The sequence below is a fragment of the Aptenodytes patagonicus genome, chromosome 1 (genome assembly GCF_965638725.1).
Source record: "Aptenodytes patagonicus chromosome 1, bAptPat1.pri.cur, whole genome shotgun sequence".
Taxonomy (NCBI): domain Eukaryota; kingdom Metazoa; phylum Chordata; class Aves; order Sphenisciformes; family Spheniscidae; genus Aptenodytes; species Aptenodytes patagonicus.
Genome location: NC_134949.1, coordinates 47,316,299 through 47,337,136, shown reverse-complemented (window position 1 = coordinate 47,337,136; position 20,838 = coordinate 47,316,299). Strand labels below are relative to the sequence as shown.

Sequence of the window (20,838 nt, the reverse complement as noted above, 5' to 3'; positions counted from 1 at the left end):
TCTCCAGTTAACACCCGTAACAGTGGTGTTATCTACTTACTGGCCATACTGCCATATACAGTGGCAGACATTTTGAACTAACAAAGTTTTTCCTACAAAACACATATCCTTGATGATACAATCGAAACCACAGAAGCTCCAGTCTTTGGGGGTGACATTTAAAAGTCATTATATAGCAGATCTGGAAATTCAGTTTAACACTTACTACATACGTTGGGAAACTAACTAGATAACATAAGCATCTAGTGATGTCTTATACCCTGCTGACAGCCACAGCATTTCTACAGTCAGGCTGAGCAACCTTCACTGATCATCATTCCTCAGAAAGGTAAAGAAATCTTTTCTGAAATAGGCTGCACTGACTTTTCAAAAGTAAAATGATAATAAAAACCAGCACGCTGATTCGAACGAGCAAGGTTATTTACTGGAGGTTTTCCATGAGATCAGCCATCTTTTAATCTGAAAATGAATGAGAGTATTCACAAAAATGGAGATAACTGCTTTCAATCCAGAGTCATATGTGTATGTTAGCACAAAAAGCACCTCACAAAATAATGTCATATGTAATTTAAGTACATTTTAAAAAGAGCCACAACATAAGAATTTACGTTCTTTACTGACTGAAGTTTCAAGCCCCATTACCCTCCCCACCTCTCTCTCAGTCTGTAGGGGGTTGAGGCTTCACAATATTGGACAAAAACAGATGAGAAAATACCAAAGACAGACTTCTCTAGATCCAATTAGCAACTTCTACCCTCAAAGTGGAAAACATTAAAATAATGTTAGGCTTTGAAATCAAGGAACATTTTCTGTCCTGTACGTTGATGGACAAAGCATTGACCAGAAGTAATGAGTTATATACCCATGAATAGCTGAGATAGTATTTCTTCTCTTTCTCCAGATCTCTTCGCACCACAAAACTTTTGCACATGGGTCTGAAGGAGTCTGGCTACATGAACAAATAAAGTTGGGTTAACAGTGTCGTGTAGATGCAATGTTACATTACGCCAGAACAAAATGAGAACTTAGTAAATTTATTTTTTTCTTTAACCCTCTAGGAAAATGTTAGAAGTCTTTGAAAGTATAAAACTATAACAGGCTGCTTTATCATATTATGACCATAATTCAGGATGAAACCTCTAGAGGACTTCTCATATTACTAAAAAAAGATAAATGCGTCCCCACCATTTGTAGGTCGCTGCAAGTTTTTGCTGCTTCAGTAAAATATTCTAAACAGACTTCTCTAAGACTGGCATTGCTGGCTGTTATAGCTCACAACACAGTTTGCAAGCATGTATTTTATTTGTGAGAAAATGAGAATTCAGTGTTTTGATATGTAACATACATCACATGAGCGTGAACCATTATTATATTTGCACATCTCAAGCAGTTCTTACAACCAAGCCTAAACTTATTCACTGTACAACAATCCTTGCAGGGTTAATCAGTTCTGCACTCTACACCACATGAACATATAAGCAATTGAAAACACAAACTATGATAACTTACTGACAGGTATAAAATACTTTGAAAAAAAAACCCCAAACCAAACCACTGTAACCATGTATAATAAAATAAGTCAAATGCAGTTAACTGAAACTGTTTATATTGGTAATAAACGGGAATCCAAAAATTGATATTCACAGGCTTAAAAAGAAACAGCTCTCCATATGCTCTCCATATCTGATTAAATCAACTAGTTAAATTATCTCCAATATTCAGCTAATATTTTTAAGCTTTTGCCTTTTTTTGCCTGCTCCCCATCCTCCGCTGAGCTGCACTGGATGGTCTCGAAATGATATCCGTTCTTTATGAGATGGACCCAAATGTGAGTTTTCTGGAGTAGATATATTCTTTTCTAAACAATAAACATACATGTGAAATTAAAAACCAACCAAACAAAACTCCCGACATTTCACTGCATCATATTCTTTTTAAGATAATAATATCTAATTTGATAGCACACAACTTTTATAATTATGTATCGCTCACTGTTTTAAAAGTAATACAAGGATTTTCACAAGGTAGTACATTTCTAAAAAAAAACTCCTTATCAAAATAGACAGTAAAATTACTACACAAAATTATCATATTTTTAAAAGTGCCACTATCAATCCATTTTGAACATATTTTAAACACATATAGAGATAAGCAATGCTTTTGACAGAGAAATTAGTAATGTCATTCATCCTTCAAGTGGATGAAGAACTAGTTCAGAAGATATATCTAATTAACAAGTTATTGTTTTATTGTATTAGGTGAAATAAAAGAGAGATTTCTTTTTTCCAAAGCCCAGGAATACTTAAACGTTGATGCTGAATGGTGCCATAGCAAGTTTAAGCACACATAAAAATACATGAAATAATCACTTTCGTTGTCATGCATACAGACTCTTGAGTAATTTAGACAGTCGTTTCTACAAAATACTTAAGACAATTATCTAAATAAAATAACCACTAGACCTGACCAAAGGTATGATATTTATTTTACACAAACCAACACTTTACAGATGGAAATATCTTTCTTAGGCGTCTGTAAGGAAGAAAGCATCTGTGGAAGACAACTCAAACTTTGCAAGAGAATGATATGATGTTCACAGCACAGCAGCTTTTTATATATATATACACACATATATATAAAATTAACATGCTGTCTTAGCTTATAAAATAAAAATTTTACAAACATCTTTTTGCCACCTATCAAAGGAAAAGATTACTAACTACATATTTTTAGTAAGTATTTTCGATATTTTAACATTTTAGTACTTTTTAATAGCAAAATTAAATTTCTCACAATAAAGAGTCCCCAAAAGATTAAAAAACAACTTAAACCATATGACTGAATATAATTCTATCTACTAATACGTACAACATAGCTATAAATTTCGAACAGTAAGAACTTCTTTGTTTTCTCATGGATGCTTTTCTGTAGTCTGCTAGATCTAAATGTCAGGAGCTTTTCCCAGCCTACAGTTCCCTTTTTTATGAAGTTTTAAATTATTGCAAATGTATCTTACTAAATAGTTCTCTCTTTTTGCAATCAAGAGCTTTCAAGTATTTTTAACATGATGTCCGTTTGTTTTCTTATGGCTCTACAGATGTAGTAGATTGGGTTTTTTTCTTAAAATGTATAACTTTAGGTCTACCTGATAAAGGTTTAAAATACGAATGTCTTGCCTTTATAGGATTCCCAGTTTCCTTGTCTTTGGATCTTTTCATTTAACACCTCAAATGGTAGCAGATCTCTCTGGTGCAGAAAGGCTTTTGTTAAAGAGCAAAGAATAAAGTTATTTAATCAAGCAGTAAACTTTCCATTAATTCTTCTGACTGGGAACCATAACATATTCGCTGAAGGTTGAAATCCTCAAATTAGTAAATTAAGTGGTTAATTTAGTGAAACTTCAAAATAAATCTAACATGGTAATAACATTAAAAAAAATTGCACCCCTTTTTTAATTTAAAGAGATGTTTTCTGAAGTTACAGACATTGTTAAACAACAAAACCAATTAAGACTGGAATATGTTCTTTGTTAACAAAAAAAAAAAAGGAAATAGATATTGCATGTTTAGACTGGAAGTTTGGGGCTAAATTATGCTTGAGACTGACTTTCCTATGCACTCATCTTCAAGGTTGTATCAATAATAAAGGTAAACTAGACATACCAGTTATTTATTTCTATATTTTGACAAAACAAATATTTTTTTATTACATGATTTTTAAGACAGAATAAATACAAATGCCAGAACAAAACCACCATTAATAAATTTGAAAATTAGTTTAAAAGTAATAGAGTCAATGTAGCAAAACAGGAAGTCAACCACATCCTAATTGCCTAATCTGGATTGTTTCTGGACTAACAATCTCACTTGTTTACAAACCTGTCTGTGCTGCTAAATATTATTTTCATGATGGATTTCAGAAATCTGTAAATGCAGGTTTTCTGGCTTTCCACTTATAACTGTATGCAATTCATTGGAAGGGATATAGCGTCCTTCCATTAGTATGAAATGTATATTATTATTCCATAAAAAAATCCCCAAAGACTTACTGTAATTTGCTACAAGAAACTTGTGAAAAGTCTTCATAAATTACTAATATTTCTTTTTATTTTGGCAGAATAACAGCTGTGTCTGTGATAGCATGAATTGTGCTTGTCTAAACTTCAAAGTCAAAAGTTCACAATGTTTTTATTTTATTTTTAATTCTGATTTATGCATTGTTTAGAGGGTAGAGTAGTCAAATATTTTGTGAGTAAAATGTAGTAACTTATTAATCTTGAGTGCATATAAGCTGTCTGACAAAACAACGTTTTAGATGTCTGTGAGAATCATAGCTCAGGTTTTGTAGACCCTCAGTAATAGAGCAGGATAATTTCCTTAGCCTGAAGGTATTTTTGCAAAATCCCAGATACTCTAAAGGTGTAGACTCGCTGCTCTCTTGAATGCAGGTTTAACAAATCAGAGGCTATCCCAAAGTCTGACAGTCACAGATCTCTTCTTCTTTATCTCGCCTGAAGTGCTGGTTAGATTTCCTAGCGTCTGCTTTAAACTTTACTATACAATAGTGATCTAGACAAACTGAATCAAAGCATAAACTACTCTGTATTCTTCCTTTCCATCCTTCACACAGTTCTCAGAACTTTCAGCCAAATAAAATAAAACAATTGTAGGGAATGATCAACTAATTTAGAATGAAATATCTACAAGACAGGTTTGTTGTAAATCACTCCCTTTGTATGTCCCATCTTCCCATCTTTGAAATGGGCATAATTATGCTTGCTCTTCTGATAAAGCACTTTTGATATCTACTAACTAGTACTAAGGATGGGTATTATTACCAGCACTGCTGTTCCAGTTATCGGTCTAACTGGACTGATGAAAGACAGAACTGGCATGGAGATCCAACAGCCTATTCCCTGAAGAATACTCAAACACAGACATGAGTCAGACTGGCATATAAGCATAATGAAGTTTGCTTACTCCTATTCATATTATACCTAATTCTCAGACGTTATTCTTACAGACTGCTAGTGGCTTAAATATTAATTATGATTGAAAAATTGTGTCATAAAGCAAAGAAATACCTCATTTACAGTGAAGGTATTAGTTAAATATGAGAAAGGTTTTTATTTCTTTCTCCTAGAGTTTAATGGAAGAACAAACAGAAAGAAAAATGGAAATATAGGAATGGAATGCATTGCAAATATAGGACTTACCTGATTTATCATACAAGTGCCCACAAATTACTGTGCTTATTTTTAATTCATGTCTTTTGTTATTTCAGTGAAAAATCTAGGTATGAATATTCTTGTGGTGAACTAAGAGCAGCTTTGTACTTAAGTATAAAGTAAGCATCTAGGTAGAGCCTTGCAAGAAGTAAAAATACTACATATAAATTAAAACTAAAACTCAGTTATTTTGTCGTGAATACCTGTGTTTACAACAGGTTTTCTGATTCTACATTATTCAAACAGGCAATTTTTTCTTTCAGAAATATTCAATAAAGACAGCTCCATTAGCAGATGGTTAGAATTTTGTCTAGACCAAGGGGATGAGGGAAGACGAGAGTCTGTTAAGGGATGACGTCACTTTGAATTAAGAGACTGAACCTAGAAATGTTCCTTAAAAATACAGCTTTGTTTTTCTAAACAAACAAACAAGCAAACAAACAAACAAAGAAGCATATTAAAATGAATAGGTAACTGAATCCTTATTATATTTGTTTCACTTATATTTGTTGTCTTTACTTCATTTGTTGTGCTTTGCTTCTTATACTTGGATGTAAATACATTTATACCTGCTCAGGGAAAGTTGTGGAATTTTACTGCTTTATGAGATTTTTTATTTTAAGAAAAGGGGAGAAAATAATAAAAAGTGGGAAGGATACTTAGTTCAATGTACAGAAAAATAAAGCAAAGATTCACCAAAACCAATGATTAATAGCAAATGAAAACATTTTGCGTTTTTAAAAATGTTCTACCAAGCATACACCTGAAGTGCTGCAAGGTCAGATATTCAGGTGTTATGAAAAGATTAAAAATCTCTGTGAGATCCTTTAACTGTTCTTCAGGGTGTGCTTTATTTGAAAGTCTTACTTCAACCTCAATAGTTTTTTTGAGAGCTTACAGATTTCTCTTACAGCATTGCTAATGATGTGAACAGTTTTTACAGCAAGCTTGGATTTGCAATAGCTCCATTTTCCCTTAAACTGCAATGTGTTTTGCAGACAACTGGTTCATGTATTAGCACATATGAGTGAATAAAATTACTATTATCAGAACTTTTTGATTGGTAAAATAAAAGGTGACATTTAAAGTCATATTTTGCTATAAATATAAAGAGATCTGTAAGGCGTATCTTTCATTAGTATGCATACATACACACATAGGTATGCACGTGTGTATTTGTGATTTATGAATAATTGTAAGCATGATCATATACTTTCTTTTCATGTTCCGTGAGTATATTTGTAGTGGGCCTTACCCAAAGGCAACAACTGAAAGATTCACATTGTTTCAAGCCCATCTATAAGTATTTTTACTAAAAATAAATTAGAGCTATTACATTGGTTTTGCTCTATAAAGTACTGGTACTTTTGACAACCATAATAATAATAATTATAATTTTTACCATTACTGGTACTAGAATTAAATAGAACCTGGCAAGTGTATTAAGTATAATTTAACATGATATACAGTTATTGTAATACCCATTCATATGGGAACAAAATCTTAGCCAAGAAAAGCAATTTAATTTCTCCTACCCTGAACTAGGCTTTGGAAGACAGGCTGTAACAGTTATTTACTGTACTTTCATTTAATTGCAATATTTGACTAGATGAAGCTCCAGTATAGTCTGAGAGATTTCCAGGTGCCTGTATATATCAAATAACCATTTCTTTTGAGTATGTGCTGAAAGCTTGTCTTGGGTTAAGTTAACATGCTTCTATTTCTAAGCAGTCACTTTTCTGTTGTTTAATCTGTTTTCTGCTATTGATTTGTTCTGGTCTTTTTTGGTTAAAGCCTGGGTCTTTTAACAAATGTCAAGGTTTACATATCCTCTGTTTTGATAAGTAATGCAATATGTAAAATGCTTTGAATGAAATTCTTGGTGTCCAAGAAGAAAAGCTTTGTTAAACAGGTTATGATAGAAATTTTATGATGTATAGTAGACGTCATAGGGCATTTATCGATCCACCTAACATTGTGTGTCTGGAGATATAATTTATTTCAAAGTCCTTACCATATTGTATTACTTAAGAGCAAATACAGCTTAAGAAAGCATGGAGAAAAAACTTCAACATTTTAATGAAAGTGACCAGAACGAATCCTTAGCAGCAAAGCGTTTACATCAATTTAAGCTCTGGAAAGAAGCTAGGTTCAGCAGGTCTGTGAAAAAGGTAAATGCTACAATCTCAGAAACGTTACTTTTTAACATTGTTACTTATGGCAATATTGAAGTCGGATCAAAAATTTTTTGTTAGTTGCATTGTTTACATCAAAACAAAATACATTTATTGCATTGCAATTTTAACTTATATTTTTGTATTTCACACTTATATTTGAATAGCACTGAGAAGCCTCAGGAGCATCTTATACAAAATCTCACATAATATGTAAAGGTATATCTCCTTTCCATATGGAGATTTGAAGATAAAACATACTCATGATTAATTTTTTTTTTAAAGCAAATAATTAATTTTGTTTGTAAATCTCCTTGACTTCAAGTTTGTAGGACTAGAGACTAATCTTATAGAAACAATGAACTTAATTATCTTCTTTGTTTATCAAACATTGATGCTGTTCTAACTAGATCATGCTGACAATTACATACTTGAATAATCTGAACTCTAAAATGTGACTCAGTCACATGAAGGAATTCACATAGATAAGCATTTACAAGAATAAGTTATAAACAGTTATTAATTGCCATTCTACACACTTAAAATAAATAACATAATAAACATAATGCTCACAAAATGTTCCTGTAAAATATAACGTTTTCCTAACTACAAACAGGACTTTTAGCACCATTGGTTATTAAAGCCCAATATTTCTTTTGGTTTTTAGTTCCTTATCTATATACCCAATTTTGACCATTTAGGATGAAATTTTACATACTGAATATCTGCCTTTGGCCAAAGTTTTCTGAAAGGTCGGTCACTTCTAAGAAAATATGTGAAATATTTATGTTGCCCTTTGCAGAGGGGACTTGAAGTCAGCCAAGTTACAGAGCCTTGCTTTTAGGATCTGTCCAAATTTGGATCAAGTATATACAAATTGAAGTTTCTACATGATCGGAGGAGACATTCTTGATTTTTTTGGCTGTATTCCCTAAAATATCAGTCAGCATGGAAACGCGCTTTACCATGATGTTACACGGAGCTAAGCAAGACTATTCCTAAAAATAATGTCGAAGATCATGCTAGGTCAGGGAACTTAAGAGCCTGCTTGTTTCATGCTCTCTGTGGTGGATGGAGCCTAGCTACAGGAACCATGGAGAGGATAAGAACCAAAGCTCCTATAGGAAGGAGACTGAGAGAAGAGGCAGAGGGCTGGAATTAAAACCTGAGAGAGAAATGAGACTGACTTGCAGTTAAGGTGAGAGAAACTAAGGCTAACTTGGCAAACAATACCCTGACATAGCTGGCACAAAAGACTAGAATGACTTGACAAATAGACTGACACTGAGAGCAGGGAGAAAACGTGGGGAAGAAGAAAGTTGTGAATTGGCAAAGGGGAACTAAGAATAAAGAAAATGGATTAAGGGGCACTAGATGGGCCCTAACTCTCAGAACTTACATAATTAAAAGAAGTGAAAATACAGGTGATGATAAGAAAGCATACAGAGAATAAGTAGATTAAGAGTCTGGACTCAAGATCTGCCTAAATAGTACACTAAATCAGGACAAATTTGGAGGAGATTTAACCTAGGAGATGATGAAATCTGAGGAATACTGGGAAGGAATAGCTGGATACAAAAGGGAATAGAGAGAGAGAAAAAAAAGGTAATCAGACAAGGATCTGTGGAAACAAACACAAGACTCAATGGCAACTGTGGATAGGAAGCCTAAGAGTGGATGGGAGAGGAAGCTTATGCTGGAATAAGAAGTTGGAGGAGCAGAAACAAGAATTGTTCATAGTAAAAGAAAGGATTAGGGAACACAAGTGTGGAAAAATCAGCAATGAAAAAGAGATAAATTAGAAGGAAAAAAAAACAAGGAAAGAAAGATTGTCTTGGGGAAAAAATCTATAGACACATCTTTGCCATCCAATGCAACAACTCTGTAGTAGCCCAACATTCATTACTAGGTCTTTCTGTGCAATGACTTGAGAAATATTTTTTGAAGCTACTTGACAAATATCCCACAGCAAAAGAAGCCTAAAATTGTTATTATTTATTCATACCATATGACAGAAATCCTTGTGGTGGGTCTAATGGTTCCAAGGTTCCAAGTGGGTATCTAAGTTACACGTAAGTCAATGCCTCAGAATGGATTTTCTCTTTTTTTTTAACCTGGTTTCTCTTTAAAAAAACCAAACACCCCCCCCGCTAAGAACTCCCAAACCCTACTAAAAGACTATCAGGCTGTAAAATTAAGCAGTTAAAATTTAGGAAATGCCTCTGTGTATCTGTTATACATAGCTCTTGAATTATTTCCATAATTCAAAACACAGATGATGAAATTACATGAGATAATGTATCATTTTTGTCCCTAGCCTGTTAAATTTAATGAAAGCAAGTTCTAAGTGCCTTTTAAAATCTGCATTTAGGTAATTTTTTAAATATGTAATCTCAAAGTGAATTAAGCAGCATCTTGTAAATAATCATTCTGTAATCTGTTGAAAAAGATTAGGTATGTGCTGTTCCATAGTTAACTAATACTTAGAAAAATATATATTCATCTCAATAGTAATTTCAAATGGTTAGGGAAGCAGTATCTTTCAGCTGTGTTTAACAAATATAAAAAAGTCCTGATCTGGCAGAATATGTCAAATTTGCATGCACGAGTATTCTCGTTATGCAAAATTATATACAAGTAGTTTCTTGGTCCAGATTTTCTTTTTCTTAATCACACTCACCACTAGTCAAATTTTTAAAACACTTGGGCATGGAAATCAATGGAATTACACTGATGAGCCAGGCCTATCTGTGTGTTTCCTTAAATTTTTTAAAAAATGTAAGTTATTAAGATTGCATACTGCAAGAACAGGGAAATACTCAGATATTATAACTGTGAATAGAAAAAAAAAACAGTAAAAATTTGAAGTTTTTTGCATTGTGTATTAGATGCATGTATCATACTGAAATCTGGCTTACTGGCTTTGATTAAGCCACCTCAGAAATTCACTTTTACCTTCACAATTTTATGTTTATTTTTGAGAGAAGCCTTCTTCTCAAGCAGATAATATTAAGATAAATAGCTCTCTGCACACATAAACAATAACACATATGCTGATTTACTTCACTTCCAAACACAGGATTTATATCTATACTGGAAAGAAATTCATGGTACATACCTGATCTTTCCTAATTTCATCATTATAAACTCTTTGTTGAATTTTTAACGTTTCTTCAAAGGACTACTGCATTTCTATTGTTACTGAATACAACACCTCCCCAGTTAAGAAAAAAAGAATCAGTTACTGAATTTAAGAAACTCTGAAAGAATGAGAGTTAGACATACATTGTCACCAATTATATTTATTTTGTGAATTAATCATTCCACCATTTGATATACCCCTTGATTTTGTGACCATACTGTAACTAGTTTGTTGTTTGCATGGCTGTACCTGTGTATATCCATCTGTAACATTACTCCTTTGTTGACATGGCAGCTTCCAAATAGTTTATCCAGTTCACAAATGAGGAGGAGGCCCCTTCCCTTTCCTAACAGTTAAACTTAATGATGCTATCATCCTTTCATCAGCAGATACATAAACATTATACAAGGATGGTATATATCATGATTATTATTTCTGCAGGTAGGAAAATTGATGTATATAGATTCAAAATGACATTCCTAATACCAACTAACAGGCTAGTGACAGAAGTGGGAAAAAAAGCCAAAACTCTTGAATCTGCACTCAAATACTTTCTCTCATGTGGATAAAATGTCAGCACCATACATTTACCATACACAGAAAAGTAGGTTTTAGTATCATGTGCAAGTCTGCACATGAACAAGTTCCATTGTGCTGTGTATTTTCACATATAGGGCATCAAGTGAAGTTCAGTATACTGAAGAATGTTTAAAATATAATGAAGAGTATTGTACTGATTTATTAATTTCTAATACAGTGATTTTTCTTACCAATTATTTAAAAGAAAGCATCAATGTCAGATGAAAAATTTGGATGTGACACAATATTAAGATTATGAGCTTTATCTACCTGCACCATAAGTTCACAGGATATGAGTGAGCTTTTGTTTGGAAGTCATCAAAGAACTTCAAATTCATACGGAGTTGTGCCACTGCTAAATTATCACATCCTTCTGCATGGCTTTTTGCCTAGGTACCATTCTATTCTAACATGTCTACGGGTTTCCAGACTGAGGCTATTTTGTATTCTTTCAGCCTATAACACAGGTTTCATTAGTTTCTAACTGTTTTCCTCTGACCATGTAAATATATGCTATGCATTAATGTATGGTGGATGGACAGCTTTTTTTCTGAGGCATATTTTGTATTCTGGTAAGATGTACAGAGGTATCTGCATGGAAAAAAATATTATGTTGAAAGGATGTTTAAAACAATATTCATGCTTTTCTACTTGTTATCAAAGCCTGGTAAATTGTAATTACTTCAGAACTGTAGAACCCTTATTCATCCGTTTTATGCCTTCACTTTCTGAGCACAAAAATATTAATAGTATGGAATCATGTCACTATCTTTTATTGGACAAAATACTTGTCCACTAACATTCATGTGGTCATATAATCAGATGTGGCTTACAGAAGAGACAGCTTTATTCCTAAAATTGTGGCAGCAGTTGCGATTTCTAAGGTAAATTGGGTTCAGCATTTTGCTGATGATAATAAGTAATTTGTAATGTAAATATTCTCTACAAATTTACAGCATTTCTACACATTTCTAAGGAGAAAGCATAAATTTTACCATTATCTTCTAGGAAGTCTACTAAGCAGGTAAATGCCGAGAAATTGAAAAGACTACTAAATAAGTACCTTCATATTTGATCCCATGTTTCTAAGATGTTTCTTATTCAGTTTCTATAACATGGCAAACTTCTAATTCAGACTGCATAAGCAAAAAAAAAAAAAAAAAAAAAGAAAAGAAAAAGAAAAAAGAAAGAAAGAAAAAAATCCACCAGAAACCCCTCGGTAAAATATGACCAAAGGCATGAAGAGAGAGCTTAAAAATGAGATGTTTACTGCACACAGGGAGTTTACAAATCCTAAATGAAAGACAGCAGTTATGGTACCAGAATATATAGACAATACTAATGCTAAGGAGAAAGGAGCAGGAAAGCAGGAATTTTTAAAAAAGCGAAGCTGTACCATACACTGCTTAAAACAAAGTTGAAGACTTTCTATGGGCTCTCATTATCAAAAGAAAGGAAGGCAAAAAAAATCAAGGTGGGGGTTTTGACAAGAGGAAAAATAAGAATTGAGAGAAAGATGTAAAAAGGAAAGTCAAATAAAAGTTACTGTGTTTGGTTTTTTTTAGCGTGAGTTTGAAGTCTTTCCACTGTAAGAAAGGCATTATTAAACTTCATTAATTTAATTCCACTGAATAACAGAATGGTAAAGTTGAATTTATCTCAGAAATTAAATTGATAAATGTTTTGTAGTGGGGATAGTATTTAAAGGCCATTTTTTGAACTAGGGGTGATTAAGGAATGACAAGATTCAGGTCCAAATTTTTTTTTTTTTTTCCTGGAAAGCAGTGTTTCACTGATATCAGAGGCTCCCTGAAAGACTAGAATTCAGGGAAGACAAGAATTAAGAATTCTGGGCAGTATTTTAAATAACAGTTAGAGGCATAGCTCCCATTGCATTCCACTTTCAAATTCTGATGCTTCTGGAAATTGCTGTCAAAAGATTGCAGTTCACAAGACAAGAAGTACAATGAAAACAAAGTTTAAGATTTGCAGAGAAAAGAAAACCACAACATTGTGATGACAGGTAGACAATGTAAATACATAGGAGACTCATCTAAAAGTCCAACACTGGTTGGCCAGAACCAGATTAGGATGATAGAATGGAGCTGATGATTGTCACAGCCTACTCACAAACTGGACATTAGTATAAAAAAATTCATCCTGTCTAGCTATGTATAATAAAATAATTACTTAACTTTTAATTCTTGCAAAATATTTCTATGCCCATCTTGCAACTTAGTGCTGACTACACTGCCAGTGTTCATGAAAGTATTTAAAAAAAATATAACCAGCAATTCACACCAATATTTATGGAGTTAATAAAAATACCAATGAGTGTAGGACTGATACCTGAATCTTGCACAACTCTGACTGTAAGCCACTAACCATCATGGCTCATGTATGTGCATTACAGAGAAATTATACATCAGGGAAAAAGAACTTTTTTTCTGCCCTTTTTTACAAAAGCAAGGCAAGTTTATGTGAAACTGAAAGGCAGAAAATATAATCAGCAAAAGGTCATTCTAACACACCTACTTTTGCAACTTATTGGCCATAGGTACGACAGAGATTAAGATCTTAGCAGTGGTCAGACAAGAATGGAAAAAAAAAAAACAACCCACCCAAAAACCCCACCTCAAGAAACAGAAAAGAAAAATTAGCTACCAGGGAGCATAAGGAAATAACTATGATTTCTGGAAGGAATATAAAGTAGTATATTTGAGAACATAACATACTGGCCATCAATAGAGGCAAGGTTCTAAATTAGATTGATAACTAATTAGTCTAACTGAACAATTGCTACTCTTTCTTTAGGTTATATATATTTTTTTACTCTTTTTTTTTTTAAAATACTGGGTGAATTTAATGCACAGTCAATTTTCCCTTTGAACATATAACATAGAACAACATCAAATACTTTTAAGTACACAAATGCTTTCCTTAAACTGATATATACTATGTCCGCAGCATTTCCTTTATTCCTTAATTCATTTTGTTTTGTCAAGGAACAGAGTTAATTTAGTTTAGGATTAATCTATCCCATCCAGCTTTTTCAGAAAAAAATAGTAAATTTGCATGATAAAAACCTTAAAATTCTTTAACCAGAAATTCCAAGAACCTACCTTTGGTAAATAAGATCTACAAAAAGTACATCAAAGTTGGGCAGTCCCTCAAAATATTTCTGAAAATCTTGCCTTAGCCTTTCCAAAAAAACCTCTGAATTAAACTTTGAAGCATTGTATGTTTTGTCTTTACAAAAACATGAGCATTCATGTACAGTCATGTCCCTGTAGTATATAAAATGCATTTTATTTCAGTATCATATATATTTGAGGTTTTTTTGAGTAAATATACCTAAAAATCATTTATCCTGCATTTTTAGACCTCACTTTTCAGCTCGGAGGATCTCAACAATTTATTGATACAATTACTGAATTACAAATGATATATAAGAAACATATATGATACCCCCAACTAATATCTCTGATACATACTAACATCTCTCTCAGTTGTATGGCACAGTTTGCCGAAGACTTTCTACCAATAATTAAAAAGGATTCTGAGCAACAACCAGGATTATGGATGTTGCAAAGTGAACTTAGTAACATTTTATTAATTAAAGCTTGTCAAACCATTGAGGCTGAATTCTCCTGAAAAAATGGTACAAGAAATTGATTTAACAATTTATTCAAATGGCAGCACCTCTAAGGTCACAGCATCTTTTCTAAGCTCTTCTGTAAACAAGTGCAGGCTAATTCAAAAGGAATACACCTACTAAATCATTAAAATAGTTTCTAGGCTTCTTTAATAAATATTGCAGAAAGCAAAACCAAGGGAGACAATACAACAGGAAAGTATTTTATAATGAATACATTATAAATAAAGGCAAATTTCTAATGTTTTCAGATTAAGGATACCACAGGACTAACAACTTATTTTCGATCACTGAAAAACAAGTGTCTTTGGCAAAGAGAACTAATATAATATAATAAACATGTTTATATACTGCATATATATTGTACAAAGATAATAGTAATGTCTGGTTTTATATATAATATGCATTATAATTTAATGTATCATCACTGTTTAATTTCTCAAATCCATGGTGAAAAAAATTATATAGATGCACATACAGAAACGTATGTAGAAAGACGTAAGACCTGGGCCTTTTTTTCCTTAGTTCCTGGACTACTGAAAGAAGAATGAATATGTAAGTGTGCTGTAGTAGATGTGTATTTTATGAAAATACATATATATTACCACACTGTAAACTGCCTGTCTCTCATACTTATGACTCTGCCAGTTGATTGCTTTTTCTTGCTCCTTTCCTAGTCTCTTCTTTTTGAAAGTAAAATACAATGACACTTTTTTCTTTACTGTTCCCAAGCTCCTAACATAGGCAAGTTCTACATGCCTGTCTTCGTTGAAAGAGCTTATTAGTTATTTTTCTGGATGGCGATATAGTGTAAGTTACAATCTAGACAGCAGTTATACATGAATATGAATGCAGTGTATACTATTTAACTCAATTATTCAAGATATGCATCCATTCTATTCTGAATATATGAATATAATGATAATTTTGCCATTGACATCAGTAGCTTAGACTTGGTCTCATCTAAATTCAGGATCTTAGCAGTTAGGAATCTCATCTAATTTAAATGGTGGGGCGTCATCACTAGCCAATGGAGAGAAACAGGAAAACTCAGGACACAATTCATTCTTTTCTAAGATGGCAGGCAGAGAGAAAGAATCATATTCTTTCTCCATGGATGCAATTAACTTAGACTAGGATGATAAATTTTATCTAATCTAATTTTAGGCATGTAAATCAAGTGAATAAGCACGGACAAATTGTACTCACTGTTATTTTTTGCCTGTGGTGGACTAATATAATGTAAATAAATCTTTATTCTAAAGCCTTTACAAACTATGTCAGAAAAGTAGAGATATCAAGTATTTTTACATGTTTTCCTTGAATTTTAATTTATTTTTCATTGAAAGTGAAAAGGCAGTATATATGAAAACATAATCAAAAAACCAAATCCAGCAATTACATCTAATTTATGAAATAACCTGATTTCTATTTTGACATAAAGAATTTCAAGAAACTTCACTACTTATACAGCTTTAGGAATTTTAATAATTTTGCCATACTTATTTAATACTGCTTATATTTTCTGTAACGTACATTTTGGGGGTTTGGAGTTTTATTTATTTGGAAAATACATTGTACACAAATGACAAAATATAGTATGTCATATTAGTAGAAGTATATTAATATTTTCTTCAGTTATATCACACAAAATAAAACATGAAACTTAAAATGCTACCATTTTATGACTTTCAAGTATTATTTTTTCATTTTTTCTATATATAGATTCTTCTGGTGATTTGTATAATATTGACTGGTAAAAATATAAGGCTTTAAAAGGAGCCTCTGCCACTGAGCTATAGTAAGTTCAGTAGGATGCACGTACTACAGTATAATTGGTAATCAACAGGACAGAAATCGGTGGCTTGATCAGGATATGTGTTCTGGTATTCAGTTAATAGAACGTATTTTTCAAACGTTTTTTGGAAAAAAAATGAAGGAGAACATTAAAAAAACCACTGTTTTATAATTTAGAGAAAAGAAAATCTTTTAAGAACTTGATCATCAGAAGACTTAGCATGCGTCACAGGGAACTTCGCGTGGGTTAAAATCACAAGAGGAAAGTCTATTGAAATTAATAGCGCAGTTTTTAAACATAACTGTAGAAAACGTATGAAAAGGTTTTAGGTAAGAAAGAAACATAAAGATAAGTAGCACGTGTTATTAGGGATTCCAAGCATGCTCAGTTCCACCTAGCATTTTAAAGTGATCTTTAAAACTGATATTGAAAAAAACCATAACTTACTTGAAGATCTTGCTGAGTGTCTGTGTGGCTGCTTATTTTTTTCTCTGTTCTCAGTCAAAGCACTTCCACTGGCCATGGAAACAAGGTCTAAATCCGTGTCTTCTCTGCTTACAGGGCTTGCCTGGAAGCAGTGGGAGAGAATGTACACAATCATGAAACAAAATATAACATTTTCTGAATGCAGCTCACATTACCCCAAATAAACAAACAGGGTCTGTCAAACAACCTTCTTCAAAATGATACCACAATCCTTTATTGTTGCCTAGGCTGAACAAATGCACTATGTCAAAGCACTTTTGTAAATAAGAGCCGATCTTAAAATTGTGGTTTGTGATCTGAGTCAGTGCAACAACAAAAGAAAACATTTTAGTACAGTAATTTTGAAGAAAATCAATCTTGCAGACGGCTGATGAAACCTTAAACAGCTTAAGATCATTTACTGACCAGTCTATAATTTAAGTTACAGTTGAATGTCAGAGATGTCATATTGGATTATTTTCTGCAATATTTATGTTTTATCCAGGACACGTATCAGTTCAATCAGTCAAGGGCTCAGTAAGTAATTTAATCTTTTAGTTTTTTGCTAATTAACCATAACCATCAGACAGCATTTTAATTATACTTTAGGTAAGAGTATTATATTAATTATAAACTTCTAGCATCCAGTGGTGGTACATTTTGGCATGAGGCAATGTACCTGCACATAAATACAGCAAGATAGAAATGAAAATTGTATTTCATTTTAGCCGTGGGTCCTTGTTTTGGGAACATGTAGGGCAAAGGTTAAAAATACTGACCTGGAAGATACCACACACTGTAAATGGTAGATTGTTAGTTCTGCAGAAATGACTTCACATTTACTCAGCCAGTACTGCCTTTCCTTGAAATGAAAAGCTATTCAACATCAAAAGCAGCCACCTAACAATACTGTTGACTAGATACTGAAGGCCAGTAATAATGACGAGGAAAAATCAGACACTGCAGAAGAGCAATCTGCAAAAGCCCCAGTGCAGAGCCCGTCAGCTGGAAGTACTGAACATAAGGACATAAATTTTCTAGTCTCTGGACATTCGGAAGTGGAGTCCAGGAGGCAGATTAAGTCATTCCTCTATCTGGGCTGAAAAGCCCCAAATCCTTTCAGAAGCTAGGTGTCTAACTGAGTAGAGTCCATTTTTCATAAAAACAAACGAACAAACAACAAAAAAGGAAAGACTATGCTAGGGGTAATGTCACCAAACTTTTGCATAATATCTTAGTAGCTAGACTGCTCAATCAGGAATCAAGAGACTGGGTCTCAACTCCTTCCTCGGGGGGCTGAAGCCTACAGCTCCCTTTTTCTCAGGAAAATGCCATTACTATGAAGTTGTAGGCTACTCTGGAGGAGACGATCTCCAGACTTCCTGTTCAAACCAGCTCACTGTACCAAGAGCAGCATTGCACCAATGCAGACAGGCTTTGTAGTCCAGCCTAACTTAGAGAACTCGGATGAAATGGAGAGCTGTTTCATTTCTTTGTCTTTACCTAGTCACTGTTCAATGTAAAATTCATTAAAAAGTTCATGCAGTTACAAAGCAACAACTCCAAAGATACAGAGATTTTACGTTCTTCCTTAGTGACTGTGTACCCTTTGTGTCAGCACAGAAAGTTTATCCCTTGTTTTCTGAAGCTTGCCTTTTATATGTTTAATGACCATGATTTTAAAGTTTTGCTTTGCACAGGTAGCAGGCTGTATTATTGCTGTTAACATCAATATTTTATTTTCTCTTCCATAGCAGTGTCAAGAAACTTTGAAAAGAGTCACAGTTTTATCCTGCCAACTCTTTATATTTTTGGCCTGAATATTTACAGTTGCTTTAAGCTTGTGAGAGCTCCATTTGTTCAAAATCTTTAAATAGAAAGCTTTTAGTCTTTCCTTAGTAGAAATAATGCAATCACTGTAATGCTCAGAGAGATTCAAACCAATGGAATTGATCATTCTTATTTCCATTTAACCTGTTTCAACACACAGCAGAAGTTTTCTAATGTCCCAATTCCCAAAGACCCAGGAGGCCACAGTATTTTAAACAACTAACCTTTCCACGGAATTATTATCCAATCCCTACCATCACAGAATCTGAGGCTTCATCATCTTGTAGACAACAATATTCAATGTTATATGCTAGATTTTAATAGGGCTATCTGGCGCTCTGATGTAAAATATTTGTTATTTTCTTTCAAATAAAAATAAGTGTTTTCACCCAATTACAGTCAGAGTAATATTTAAGGTTGTATTAATCACTGGAGTAAACTTAATTTCAGGTTTGTAAAGAACCTGATTGAAAGCGCTCTGAAGCTAATTAAAACCTTCCCGTTTACATTTATAGCTTAGAGCCAAAAATTTGGAAGAAATTTAAGATACTGGTACACTTTTTCACAGAGTGCAGTATTGGACTTCCAACTGTAGTGATCACCATATTTAACTCTTCAGACTTTTTTCCCTTAGTTTTATTACTACAAACCTTTTTTTTCCAATTAATTGGAAATTAATTTCAATGAGGAGGAATCTTTGCCTTGAATACAGCTCTGCATCTGAATATTTGTCTATTCCTATGTTAAATTATCAAGATATTCTGAAACTGTCTGAGGTAAAAAGTGCTTTTAAATTCAAGTTATATCTTAATGATTTGGAGATACTGATTAATAGTGAAGTGGTTAACCATGTAGGTAACTTAAACTACATACAAAGATGAATCAGGAAGTCCTTCCTACTTGTCATTCAGCAGAATCATATTAATTTCAAGTGCCCAGTTTAAACTGTAAGTCAGCATGCCTTCCTAAGCACTTACGTAGTAGTAGTAGTAAGCAAAATCATCAAAATGATCACAATTAACATAACAAGGTCTTAGATTTACTGCAGGTTACTACATAGGGTTTATTCCCCAATGAGAAGGGCTAAGACTTTATTGTTAATATGCAACCATTGAAATACCATTTTGTATCCATGAAAAAGAGTGTCTTAAATTCTTGGAATGTGCACAAATATCAGTCAGAAAATTATATTAATCTAGTACTTTCAGAATGCAGGCTTATGTAACACATACAAATTAGGGATCCTATTACACACCAGGAAACTTTATGGTCAAGCATGAGACATATGAATAAACTACTGGAAATGCCCAGGAATGCTTTCCTCTTCTAATTATCTTTTTTTCTTTTCCTTTTTTTTTTTTTAAATGTATATTTTCCTCTTTCTTTCAGTTTACCAGAACTTTTCCTACTTTTTGGTAATGATTGCAGCTAAGCGTTAACTTCATTTTTGTCAAGATTTCATAGCTTTTAACTAAGTTACTGTGCAAAAGTATTAGGAGTATGTTCACATTTCACATTTCAACCTTTAAATGTTAAGAGAACCCATATAAATTTTAAAACCATAATTCTCCAGCCTTCTATGTGTACAAACCACATCATTACTTCATTGCTTATATAGTACTGCTTTCTGCATTAGAGATACATTTTATTCGTTTTCTATTTTTTGACCTTCTATTGCATTTTCTCTGTATTTCATTCATGTGGAACAGCTATGTAATTATGTGGCACAGGCTGTGACAATCCCATAACATTGCCAGTTATGTGGGCACACCACATAATACTGTTGTGGGATTTCAGCAGTATTTTGTGGATATAACTGCTTACTGTAAATAAGATACAATCTACCTATATGCACATATGCTTACCAATAATTACATAATGTGTAGTTTAGATAACATTATTAGATTATGATTTGCTCGAATTAGAGCAATTATTGTTTTAGACTTCACCTAACAAATAACTATTAGT

The 20,838-nt window shown here is 33.0% G+C and overlaps 1 protein-coding gene across 1 annotated transcript in view; it reads right to left on the bottom strand.

Annotated features, from left to right (window-relative positions):
* Positions 1-833: 833 nt before the first annotated feature.
* The window catches only part of LRRIQ1 (leucine rich repeats and IQ motif containing 1), a 114,777-nt gene continuing 94,772 nt past the window's right edge, over positions 834-20,838 (bottom strand). The window contains exons 26-27 of the mRNA XM_076333896.1: positions 17,023-17,143; positions 834-1,858 (exon numbers count right to left, since the gene is read on the bottom strand). Coding sequence (XP_076190011.1) covers positions 1,719-1,858; positions 17,023-17,143 — 261 coding nt within the window. The 3' untranslated portion in view covers positions 834-1,718. The remainder of the gene's footprint in view (positions 1,859-17,022; positions 17,144-20,838) is intronic.